This window comes from Phasianus colchicus, chromosome 18 (genome assembly GCF_987193195.1).
Source record: "Phasianus colchicus chromosome 18, bPhaCol1.hap1.1, whole genome shotgun sequence".
NCBI lineage: Eukaryota > Metazoa > Chordata > Aves > Galliformes > Phasianidae > Phasianus > Phasianus colchicus.
Window position 1 is genome coordinate 7,485,282 of NC_143453.1, and position 12,984 is coordinate 7,498,265.

The 12,984-nt window shown below is 35.1% G+C and overlaps 1 protein-coding gene across 3 annotated transcripts in view; it reads right to left on the reverse strand.

Annotated features, from left to right (window-relative positions):
• KNTC1 (kinetochore associated 1) overlaps positions 1–12,984 on the reverse strand; it is a 34,302-nt gene that overhangs the window by 1,155 nt on the left and 20,163 nt on the right. For all 3 annotated transcript variants that reach the window (XM_031592541.2, XM_031592540.2, XM_090152744.1), the window contains exons 41-62: positions 12,553–12,681; positions 11,813–11,929; positions 11,302–11,411; positions 10,867–11,077; positions 10,361–10,450; positions 9,837–10,008; positions 9,405–9,463; positions 9,041–9,257; positions 8,438–8,511; positions 7,661–7,871; positions 7,443–7,552; positions 6,751–6,800; positions 6,034–6,112; positions 5,261–5,379; positions 4,563–4,698; positions 4,162–4,257; positions 3,283–3,339; positions 2,786–2,840; positions 2,649–2,712; positions 2,409–2,538; positions 740–829; positions 31–176 (exon numbers count right to left, since the gene is read on the reverse strand). In XM_031592541.2, coding sequence (XP_031448401.2) covers positions 31–176; positions 740–829; positions 2,409–2,538; positions 2,649–2,712; positions 2,786–2,840; positions 3,283–3,339; positions 4,162–4,257; positions 4,563–4,698; positions 5,261–5,379; positions 6,034–6,112; positions 6,751–6,800; positions 7,443–7,552; positions 7,661–7,871; positions 8,438–8,511; positions 9,041–9,257; positions 9,405–9,463; positions 9,837–10,008; positions 10,361–10,450; positions 10,867–11,077; positions 11,302–11,411; positions 11,813–11,929; positions 12,553–12,681 — 2,522 coding nt within the window. The remainder of the gene's footprint in view (positions 1–30; positions 177–739; positions 830–2,408; positions 2,539–2,648; positions 2,713–2,785; positions 2,841–3,282; positions 3,340–4,161; positions 4,258–4,562; positions 4,699–5,260; positions 5,380–6,033; positions 6,113–6,750; positions 6,801–7,442; positions 7,553–7,660; positions 7,872–8,437; positions 8,512–9,040; positions 9,258–9,404; positions 9,464–9,836; positions 10,009–10,360; positions 10,451–10,866; positions 11,078–11,301; positions 11,412–11,812; positions 11,930–12,552; positions 12,682–12,984) is intronic.

Here is a 12,984-nt window from a genome sequence, read left to right on the forward strand (position 1 = left end):
AGCAATGCATCATCTGTTTTATTAACCTACCAGTTCTTGTTGGCAAAATAATCCACCAGTTCTTTCATTCGGTGAGTGCTCATCAGTTGTTGCTTCACCAGTGGGAAATACTTCGTTTTCAAGAACTTTTCATATAGCTTCTCATTTATGATATTGTCCAAAATCAAAGATCTAATCTGTAGATTTAAGTTTTAGCAATGGGAAAGTATTATTATTTTATACATAAAAAATAATAAACCTTTGAATTAAAAAAAACAAACAAAACAAAACAGGTGGGTTTTTTTGGACCTCCCATAGAGCTAGATTATTACTTTTGCAGTGCTGAAAAATGGCAGATTTTCTGAAGACTAGATTCAGATATGGAATTCATTAGAAGCTTGCCTTTCAGAAGGCTATGCATAGTAAGACAAGAGGGTACAGTTTCATGAACCATTTGATGTTTCTGCTTAAAACATTTTTTAGAAAAATAAAGCAGTGCTACTGCAAACAGTGCTGTCCGACAAATAGGGACAGTCTACAAGAAAGCACTGTGTGTGCACATTGGTGTATATTTATATCTATAAAATACTAATCCAGTTGCACAACAATAAGAAAACAGCAAATTCTGCTATAAATTTCAGAAGTGTAGGTTATGTCAACTGATTTTTTGCAAGGTCAGAGGAGAAAGGAAAAATGTTGTGTACAGGTGTCATCAAGAAAAGCCTGTAAGTCAAAGGTAAATGAATTAAATCTTTCTTACCTGAGAAGCAAAAGCCACTACTTCTCCAGCATTCATATGCTCATCTATTTGTTGCAGCACAGTTTCAGTATTACATGTTGACAAGAAAGCCTTGCAAAAAAAAAATAAAAATAAAAAATTACTATTCTGCAAATAATTGAAGTAGAAGTTTTCCCTTCAGAACAAGTATTTGACTTACTCAGGAACAATTAATATTTTAAAACTCAAGGCACAAACATGAAAATCTCAAACCAGGATCTGTGCAATCTGACTGAAGGAGTAGTAATTCCTATTGCTGTTAACAATGTTCACATGGGTGGATAGTGTTAGGACAAGGGGGAATGGTTTTAAACTGAGACGGGGGAGGTTTAGGTTAGATATTAGGATGAATTTTTTCACTCAGGGTGGTGACGCACTGGAACAGGTTGCCCAAGGAGGCTGTGGATGCCTCCTCCCTGGAGGCATTCAAGGCCAGGCTGGATATGGCTCTGGGCAGCCTGGTCTGGTGGTTGGTGACCCTGCACATAGCAGGGGGTTGAAACTAGGTGATCATTGTGGTCCTCTTCAACCCAGTCCATTCAATGATTCTATAACTTTCAAAAGTTATTTTCATGTAGATGTTACAGGTTTTTTGACACATTGCCATAGATTTTTTACACTAGTACTATGATTTGGGAAGATCTTCCTGACCTTAACTTTACTGAAAGAAAATCTAAGAACTTAAGATACCTTTACTAGTGCCAGTTTGCTCATGAAAGATACATGAACAGCCTTTATCTGGAAGAATAATGCAGAGCATAAGTTAACGGAAAGAAAGAACAGAAAGGAAACTAAATAGATGTATGGGGATTGATAGGTCACGGCCTGAACCAGTGATTGAGTACCAGGTGAGAAGGCGTGGCTAACCCAGGGCACACAGCTGTAAGCAATGCACCCAGGGTCCACCTCTCCTCACTCTCATTTAAGTGCTTGCAGCAGAAGGAGCAGGATATCTATTTGGAGCTCTCCCCTTCTAGAGACTTGGCTGAAAGGGTAAGTTGCTTCTCCTTGTATTGTCTTCTGAATTGTATCTTGATGAATGCATTTATGAGCATGTTTGTATCCTGGTAGAAAGCAATTTCATTGCTTTCCTTTGCTCTATAAAGTATATCCCTCACCATTTTTAAGAGAACTTGTGTATCAAGGATTTTTATTAGCAGGATTCAATAGATACAATCTGTTGTTGAACTAGCCCTTAGCAATTACGTGGGTTGTCAGTAGCTTTGTATACTGCTTTGGCATATGTCTTGTTACATTTCTGTTTGTTTTTTCTTCCATATGCACTGACTATTTACCTTAAGCAAATATTTGATGTTAGGGAACCTAAAACTTAGGTGCATGTTTTCAGGATGCAGATGTGTAAGTCAGCCACTAAAACCTTTCTGCTGAACCCTCTCAGAAGGTACTCTCTAACTCAAAAAAGGCAGTCATTTGGCAAAACTGCTGAGAATGACTTGAAGCTTAAAAAATGAGTAAGTGTTCACATGATCTCTTTCAGAAGGAGAAGTTTGAGGCCTCTGTGGGTGAGAGATGTCTAACAGCTGTTGGCAGTGATAAACTGCTGCTAGTCTAAAACTCTCATCTTCCAGTCTCTGTTAAACATAACACATGTAAAAGGCATTTCTCTTGTTGCAATATAAAACTTCTTTACCTGAATTTGCTGCTCCCGCTTCTCAGACTGAGGAATCAGCATCAGACATCCCAAGGCAAATGCTGGAAGGTCCAACTGTGCGTATTGTTTAGCTATTCCAATGACATCCAAATCAGCCAGTACAGGACACCTTCAGTAGAAGATGAGGAAGGAAGTTCTCAATCATGCTATGTTTAAGTAGATGGCTCAATATTGTCAATAAAACCACTTTGAGAATTTTGGGCTGGATAAAACACTTACTTGAGCAGAATCACAAAACACTCACAGCATTCCTCTATCTGTTTAGGACTTGGTGGACATGAAGCTAAGAGATAAAGAAGCCATGATAAAGTAAATTATTTAAGTTGCTATACAAGTATGATAGCTAATAATCCTACCTGTGAGAAATGGTGATAAAACCACACTTCGCCAAGCTCGACTGAAGCTGGGAATCTATAGACAGCAAAATTCTAAAATTACAATGTTGCTTATTTATTTACTATACTTATGAACACAGACATCTTGACCCACTACAGGTGGAAGGAACTGATGAATTTTGTTTTTACACTGGATGAACTATTGCCTAGCATTGCTTTCCTCACTTTGTAGTCTAAGATCTTGCTATATTTTGACTGATATTTAAGTTATTCTGTCTAACTTTAAAAAACCTCAGAATAAGTGTTTACTGATCACAGCATGAAATACACTGTGTTAATCAGTAATTAATAACTATACTCATCTGCATATTGCAGTGTCATAAAATAATAATTCAAAAGGAATCTCTTCATGCACAACACCCCTTTTGGGAGATAGTTACCATTCACTTCCATGTGCAAATGTGAAGTTAAACTCCTGCTCGGGGAAGAAGAGTAGGAGCCACAGAATACTTGCTTACCTGCCATAGTGAGTGAATCCCAGTGATTGCTATCAGAACTTTCCTAAGATAATGAATCTGAAACAAAAATAATCCATCATAAAACGCTACAGTGTTTTTTCTTTTTTTAAAGATTTGTGAATAATGTACAGAACTGTGTTATGCTCATTGTCTACAGGATGTCAGCTTAGAGTTCCTCAGGGCACTTTTGCTCCTGTGGGAGAAGTGACATGCCTTAATTAAGCTATGACTAGCAGCAATGGCATATGTTGTCTCAGTGAATACCTACAACTTTAGCACCCACTGGTGTTGAAAACATTAGGATTTCATCTTTGCTATTAAGTGCAAAACTCTTATTAGACCAAAGCTAGCTTGAACATCTGCTGTTGATATACCAATATTGCCAGGTATCTCACTATTACTTATTAGGTTGTAGTAGCACTACCTCTGATTGTCAATCTGTAGTTCAGTAAGATTGTGAATGACAAAAATCAGGATTATTATCGTAATTAATTATAGGGGTAATTTTTTTTTGAGCATAGGTGGTGTGTATTTACGTGAAAATATGTACATGCAAAGAAAAATAAGCATATTGCATTGTAGAATTATAATGATACGAAAAGTTATCATCATAGAACTTATTCTTGCCATCTGAAAGGCCTTCTGCCTTCAGAAAAAACAAATTGAACCAAACAAAAAAAATGAGAACAACTAAAGATCAAAATACTTTAAAAGACAAATTTCTCAAAGCTTCATTGGTCTAGTGCCAAACAACCTCAGCTCTAAATTATAGATACGTGAATTGTAAACTTGCTGTGAGCAACTCTCACATTCCTTAGAAATCAGTGGCTAAAAAAAGGCTCACCTCGCTGCAGAACTCCATGCTTAAAAATTCCTTACCATATTGAAACCAAGAAGTTTCTGTAGTAGGCCATTCCACAGCTGGAAATCATATACTTTATATTCTAGGCTAAGTTCAGTCACCAGCCTGACAGCCTAAAGAGAACAAGGACACAGTGTGTTCTAATAAATACTTACTTTCATGATCTTCAAATCTTTACTGTTTTCAGTGTAATTTTAGATTCTGCTGGCATTATAGGGACCTTTCACTGTCAGGAGATTTCAACCAAGCCATGCTGAAAATTATTTTACATATATGAATAGAATTAAATAAGAACAGCAACAACAACAAAAGTACATCTATACTTGATATATATGTATTCTTTTGTCATGTACTATCATCTACCTGGAAATCTCATTTCCCTGCCCTTTTTAAATTGCAAAGGATTTAAAAAGAATACCGTGGGTTCATGGCTGTGATTCTTCCATAGCCCCTTAATCATTCCTTCCTTAGGACTCTTATGAAATGATTCATAGGTATATGGAATATTCAAAACTTCAAACTCTGCCAGGTAAATGAAGCATTTTAGAAAATACCTGTAAAAAGTCACAAAAAGAACAAGCTAATGATAAGTATCACTTTCCAGTAGAAGCTCTTAACTTCAAATTGCCAACATGGAATCTGTATTCTAGATATTTTCTATGGAAGTTAGCTGTATATGTATATTTTCAAAGAAATAACATTCTTGGGGGATTTTGGTCTAACTTTGCAGAGAAGTGTCTTTGTGTGACCAATTTTGAACTTTAAAAGGATAATTTATTCTCAAAATGAGCTATTCAAGAGCAGAATCTGAACAGAGTCCTAAATATATAAGGAAAATATTTAAATTGCCACAGAAATAGCTGCAGTTTATGAAAATGGAACAAAATGATTTCTGCATAATATCAGGTTTACAAATTAGGCATCTGATATACTGGACTGAATTATAGTGAAGTTTAAATACATAATCATGCTCATCAACAATATGCTTTGAGAGCTCAAAGGAGAAAAAAAAAAAAAACAAACAGATTCTTCAAATATATATTATTTCTTTCCAAAGTCCATAAAGACTAATAATACATCATTATTAAGGAAGACCTAAGGGAAAATTCATCTTACTTTACTTTCTTAATGGGTTTCTTGAAGAGTGATTCCACAGTGCTGGTATCTGCCAGGTAGAGAAGACATTTAAGTGCTCTGCTCCTGTGAGCAAATGTCAGCTGATTAACACCAATGGGCTGGGGGGATGCAAAAAACAGAGTGAGAAGGTAACAGTGAGTGGCTGAACAAGAAAGCAGCTTGTGTTGTAGAATTTCTTAAGATTACTGGCAGAAATGTGTTTAGCAGAAATGCACACTAAGTAACAGACATGTTCACGTTCAATGTTTATACTACCTAGCTAAGATAGATTGTCACCTTCCAAGAACACTGCTAGACCAGTTCTCTTCTAGATGTAAGGCTATTAATGCAGGCAAGAAAAAATATTTGTGACTTATAGTATCATAAATATCTTTATTAAGGATAAAAGGTTAAATTTGTGCTAGAATGATTTTCCCTCTGTTCGAATTCCACACAAAGTGAACTAAAATATTATTATATTGGCTTAAAGTGCATTCTAGAAAACGTTTAATGAAGCTATATTCAGATTAATATTAACAATAAATTTAGAAAACCCAGAGTACAAGGGCTGCTGTTGGCAGCCAATAGCAACATTCAAGGAACACCACAGCTTTACTCCAGAGGTGACATATGGAGGTAGAGAATCATAGAGCTCACATAAATCATCCACACCTTTCAGGATGAACTAATGCAGTTTGGCAGATGACATTAGATTTATATCTGTAATTAAAATCAAATAAGTAGCAAGCTAAAACTAGAATTTAAAAACTTACAGATGTGGCAGATGTTGTAATTGCAAAAAGCATTCTTGAGCTATAATCCATTGGGTGTGACTGAAGTAGATATATAACTCTGCAAAAATGAATTGTTTTTAATACAGCATAGCTACTGAAATGCAATGAATCAGTTTTCATTCAAATTTAAATATATCTCACTGCCAAAAAAAGTTTGAGGATAAGAGATTCCAAGGAACATGAGAAGAAAACTTCCAAATAACTCTTAAAACTACTCTTAAAATAACTGTATCTGTAAGTTACTGCAAATCACACTTCACTACACAATCAGTACTGATGTCACCAGAAAACAAAAAGATGACACACACAATATAACCTTCCAGAGAACAAAAGAAGCTATGCTTCTTGTAACACCTGGAAGTAGTTATTTTTCAGTTTGCCTTAAAAAGTAGCTCTTGCACTAACAAAGTAGCAGAACTGGAAGTGTTTGGGGGTAGCTACACTTCCTCTGCAGCTCTTAGTGTTTACTAATCAACAAAGAAAATTCCATTTATATAGTAGGAAAAAGCACTTGCATTTTAGAATGTCAGTGTTTCTGCCCCAAATTTGTTTAATTACCACACCTAATAAGAATTCTGTCTTACCAGAGGGTGCAGAATAAATTCTGAATCACATGCTATGTTAGGTTTCTTGAAAAAGCCAGATAACTTTCAAGTTAAGAATAATTCACTGTTACATACAAAACAAAGTCTGTACCTTCGGAGTTCTTCATCTTCCTGTGCATCTCCAAAGATTTCTTGAGTTTTCTTTAAAAAGACATTAGAAAATAGTTTTGAGAATTATCTGAATTGTGACCTGTAAATAGCTGGGTTATCCTTTTATGACAGGGTTTAAGCAAGCTGGGCACCCCTGTAATGTAGCCAAGTGAGGGAATTTTGGTTTTATTATTTATGTATTTAACAGTGTGCTTGGCTGTCAACACAATTCTTCAGTCCCTCCCCCTGCTGCTAACTGGCGTTTTGAAGCAATGTTTGTTCCCTGTTCTTCTCACAAAGCTGTATGTTGCAAAGGCAGCAATCAACTCTGTTTGCAGAGTTGCAATGGGATAGGATTCTTCATCTCAATGACTAAACATCCTTTACTTCTTTTGACTGGTGACACTACATTAGTGTAGCATCAAAAATGAGATTTTAATCTCTAGACTGAGGAAAAAAGAAAGCACTTCAACATTTAGCATTTCCAGCTCTCTCTAGAGAGGCTGACTTGCAACAATATAAAAACGGTATTAAACTTGATAGAATTCTGAAGTCAGGTGCAGCTTAAACAGATTAATGTGTACTAAGTGTGAATCATTAAGAAAAAAAAAACCTAAGGTTTTTGCACAAGTGAATAAACAGACATGTAGCTAGATGTTTATCTTCAAAACCAAACCTTCAGTGATGACTTACTTCTGAGGGCAATGTATTTGGACACAGCCATTTATTCAGCAGTTTATTCAAAATTTTGTTCATATCCAAGTTGTTAATTTCAGCTATCTCCTTAGCTGCCATATGGATATCTACATAAACAGAGACAATATGTTAACAGACTAGTATGACTTAGCCTAGTGTTCTTTATAAACAACAATTATTTGCATCTTTTGAAACTAGATGATGCACATGCTTACCTGGATAATCTCGACCTGTTGGATTTTGGATTCTTTGGTCTATACTGTGGTGGTCATATAGTAAAACAATAAGGTTTGCTGGTTTTGCAATAGACTTTAAATACTCTGCAGTGTTCAGCTTGTAGGTTATTAGAACGTTTTCTGTTGCTGATCGCTTATACTGCATATATAACTTCTTCTGTAAGACTTCTGCTTTTTCGTGTGATTCATCCTTTAGGAAAACACCATAGTTTTTTATAAAACAATCTTTTTTTTTTTTTTAATTGCTTCTCAACAATTCTATACAGAGTTTAATATTTATAAGCAAGGATGAGGTTCTCATTTACCCTATTCTACCAATAATGAAATACCAGCTCAAGGATGAAGAGCCAATGCAGATTTATATATGTACACACCTACAAACAGCTAAAGTGTCTTGGAACACATAAACTAAACATGCTACTGATCTCACAGTTGGAATAGATTCACTCTGATTGTCCTGCAGCAAATGCTTGTAATGGGAGAAACATAAGGGGAGAAACTTATTTTTTTTTAAAGTTGCATATTTGTTGGTCTAGCCTCCAGGAATTGCAAGCTTAATTTTTGCCAGGTTGTGAACAAAAGAATGAGGTTCCCCTGAGGAGTTCCTTAAGCAGGAATTCCCCAGAAATACAGTACCTTTCATAAGAGAGCTTGTTATGATACAATTTGTATATCACTATTCGAAGCACCAAGAGACAAAGTGAACATAAATATCGTTCTATGAAAAAAAAATCTTTGCAGGAAGTTTGCTGTTACCTTAGCTGTAGTATTCTTAAGCCATTTCTCAGCTAGACGGAGACAGAATTTCAATGCCTGAATCTGGTCAGGACCTTTTTTTTTTTTTAAAAAAAAAAAAAAAAGGCAAAATAAGTGAAATTAGTTTCATGAATCTCCTTTACAGATTACAGAATACCTATTTTAATCTCTTGTTTGTTTCTTTTAAGCTATTAAAAAGATTAGGAGAGCTCTTGTTCCTTAAGAGCAACAAAATTATCTGTTCAGATTCTGAGAAGGGAGAAGCTAGCTCAAACTTGGCTGAAATATTTGCTTCTGCAGGCAAACTTGTCTGGCAGAACATGATATGTTGTGGAAAGCTAAATATTAAAAGAACTTTAAGCAAGACAGCGTAACTTAAGAGAAAAGAAAGTATTTGATAGTGATACTGGATTGTACCATGGGTGTCATTCTAGTCTTTTCAAAATCTGATGTAGGAGAAAAACGTGGCTTTGTTCACCAGCTTCCCCAGGAAGTATCCAAGAATAGGCTGTAATCAAACACCAAATACTAGCTTTTCTTTTCCTAAATCTATTCTCCTCCTATTATTACTTCACCCATCAAGTCATCAGATATGCATCTTACCTGTGGGAAATTCTTGTGCAATCTTATGGGCCATAGCTACAGCCCACTCTGGATTAATTATAGACAGTAGATATGACTGAATTGTCTGCACGGTTTTAGTTGTTTCCTTGTTAACAACTGATGTATACCCTATGTTTCTCATTTCAAATATTTTTGGTTTCAACTTTTTTTGAAAGACATGCTGAGCTGCAGACATGTGCAAGGTATCCAGTGAAACCTAGAAAAGCATGAAAGAAGACTGTTGTCAAAATGTCTACAGTGAGACCAAATTCACACAAAAGACAGAAGAAAATTTTGTACTTTTTCCATATAGAGGCAAAAAAGGAGAATTTAGAAACAAATCCTTTTTAAGATTCAACTTTACCTTCATTAGTTTGGAAATTAACAGAAGTGTTGGAAAAGATTCCTCACTGAGCTCTGCAGCTGCAAGGAAAAAGACAGATGCTTATGGCATTTCTCTATGAAATTAAGCACTTGCAGTGTTGTTAAGTGCAGGCCTTCACTGAGAGAAGGAATGCAAACCTAATTAGGCATGCTGGTCTGGCGTTTAGGATACAGGGATTACTTTGGTTTTGAGGTCCTGAGGAAATCATATGAAGACTGCATTCTGCATTGGGTATATTATCTTGGCTCGAGCCAGCTACCTGGGAGCACAACTGCATTCAAAAGTACTTGGGAAAGTAACTGTATTAGTAAGGAAATACAGTTAATATAAATATGAGCTTGAAGTAAAACTTCAGAGAAAAACAATCTTTATAAATAAAATATATAAAGCCAGCAAGAACACTGAACGTACATATAATGTTCCAAAAGCACTGTGCAGTTCTGAAGAATATCAAATGAAAGGGTAGTCTGGTTTCAGAAGCTGGAGATAAAGGAATCATGTGCTCTGAAACATATTGGTGTTCTAGGTCCACAGGTGGGGAAATTCTTTTATATGACTCCAGATGCTTGAGAAGGCTCAAAGCCTATTGAGGACAAAAAAAAAAAGTAAAGAAAAGGAAAAAAAAAAGCCATAAAACCACTCTATTCCCTCTTCCCTCTCCTGAGTAAAATGTCTAAGATAGAAGATATATGTAATAAATATATATGTATACATAAAGAGTTGCTGTGTGTCTGTAGAGTTTCTGTCTCTGCTACGAATTATTGTTGAGAAACTGCTAGAGATCAGTAGTTTATTTGATGAATGACAGCTGCACAGATAGCATAATTCCATTAATTTCAACAGACTCTTGAATAACTACACTAATAAATAGGGAAAAACAAAAGACCAGAATAATGAAGCCATTATCAAGGTAGCAGCAACATATTTGGACATACCTGATTGAGCTGAATACTGGTATTCCTTTCATCAGCATTCTGTATCACTTTCAAGACAACTTCAATAGTTTCATAGTCATAAGGATCAAGCTGTTCAAAATAATGACCTATTTTATAAGATCTTACATGATTTGTCTTACAAAACATAAAACTGAGTTAATTCTTTTCAATTTTAATACAAAATATATTGATATAACATTGAAAAAAAGAATACAAGCATCACAGCACACTTCTCTAAAACAAAAAAATCTCCACTTCAGAATACTAAATCCTAAAAGAACTGTCAAGGTATTACTCAGAAAGACCAAACATTGTGATGAAAAGAAAAAACTGTGCAGATACACTTTTTTTTTTTGCCCTTGTCTACTTCTAATGTAGGGCTTTGGCATAGTTACAGTATTAGTTACAGTAGTAGTAGTAAGTAGTTACAGTATTTATTTTTTTCAGAAGGAGCTTGGCTTTTTTGTTTTGTTTTTTGTAGTTTTTTGTTGGTTTGTTTTTTTTACCTTGTACAATATTCCACTGAGGCTAGTGACCAGGTCATTTGTGCTCTTCAGCAGAGGAATTATTTCTAGCACTCTAGCCAGTAAAGTGTAATGAGATTGCTTCTCACTGTATTCTGCAGAGTCATCTTCAACGTGATTTCTATTAGCATTCTTGAGAAGAAGTGTTTCAATGCAAAGCTGCAGTGCGGCATCACTGTCCAGCATGAAAGTTCTAGGAGAGGACAATGTTATTTTTTTCTGTGACCTCTGATGTCATCAGTATTTCCTCACAACCAAATTCACCAGAGACCAGTATGCATCCTGATTCATACTAATTTTTTGAGGACTATTTAGATATTACATACATCCATAACTGCTTAAACTATAATAGATTTCTGTAGGCATGGTTGTTATTACAGCAGCAATTAAACAGAATAGACTTGACTCAAATATTACCTGCAGTAATTCAATATGAGATCTGTGCCTACTTCTGGATTTTGTACAAGAGTTCTTATGAGTTCCTTCTTCCTTATTGGTGGTTGTCTAAATACAGTCTCAAAAGAAATCTACAGATAAGGAAAAAATGTTATCATCTTCCCAAATCAATACAATCATACAATATCAAGACTAATTCCTTATATAGTTAACCTTTTTGTTTTTCTTTAGTTTCAAGCCAGAGATTTTTTAGAGCAGGGAAAAACAGTACATTTGTTGACTGTGCTCTGTGCCCAATAATCTTCAATCACTTAACATTCCTTTAAGCATATTCAATTACTACATTTCTCATTTTCTGAGCTTTACTTAAAGAAGCAGGCAGAATAAATAAAATAAAAACAAAATAAAACCCAACTTTCCTTACTTTTTAATAGCAAATCATCTAAAAGCAACAAGCACTATATATCAGAATGTCTTGACTTTTCATCAGTTATTAAGATTTTAAAGTAATAAATAAAAAAATCAAACTCACACCAAATTTACCAAGCTGGATACCCCATTCTGCATCAGTAATCAGCTCTTGGAATTTTTTTTCTTCTGCTGCTTCACCATATTGGACAGCAAGCTGTGCTCCAACCAGAGCTACTGACTTAAAGGAATGGGAAGGGAAATAGAGGTACAGTAAATAATCTGAAAGCTGGGAATTATAAGATCTAAATTCTTAGAGGCTTAAAATAATTTACAGATGATTACACAACTGCAAGATAGAAACAATCCTTACAGAACATAATGATAGGATTCCCTCACCTCCCAAGTTGGCAGTTGAAAATTACTTTAAAATTCAGGTTTTATCTCAAAAATATTATGCTAGTACTGTGCTACTCTAAGTGCAATGAATGCATTTATCTTCCCTTCTGTTTTAATTTATTTGTGAAAATTGTGGTTGGAGAACAATTCCTCCAAAACACTGGAGGTTTGAGTTATAGTGGCTTAGGAAAAAAAAAAAAAAAAAACAACAAAAGAGATTTTTTTTTTTTTTTTTCCAAGCTTTGGAATAAGTCATGGTTAGCTAACCTAATGCCTGGACTTGCATTGTGCTACTGTTCACAGCAACTCTCTGAGCAGTTTTACCATGTGGCAAACAGATTGTCACTGAGAGAGAGCAACCAGTTCTAACAGCCATACCTGTTTCTATGCAATATTGCTAACATCTTGAGGAATCTCTTAAACATTCTGTATATACTAAGGAAATATATTGTCTTGAGAATTTACCAGAACTTTTCTGTAATTTTGCCACGTGTTGTTTATGACACCCCAGAGCTTATTAAACGTGTCTTCCCTGGGCAAAATAGCACAATACCCCAGTGCCAGGTCCTGATCTATGAGACGACAGTTGAACACCTGTGTTTTGGAAAAAAAAGTTAAATCTTAAGATTTTGTTTAAATTGGTCCGTTTCAATAAAATAACAACAAATTTGTGTTACACGTTATTACACAGCTGTTGAAGTATAACACCAAATTAAAGGTGCCTTGAGTGTTAGGATAAAAAAAAAAAAGAGTTCTTTTAGGAGTTTTAGATCTAAAAACACTGAAGGCTAGTCTAAAAGTTACTGCTCTTTGTCAGAACTTCCTTAGAAGACAGTGCAATCTAGGTTTTACAGACTGTTTAAAAAAAAAAAAACCAACAACCTCCCTTCAATTAAA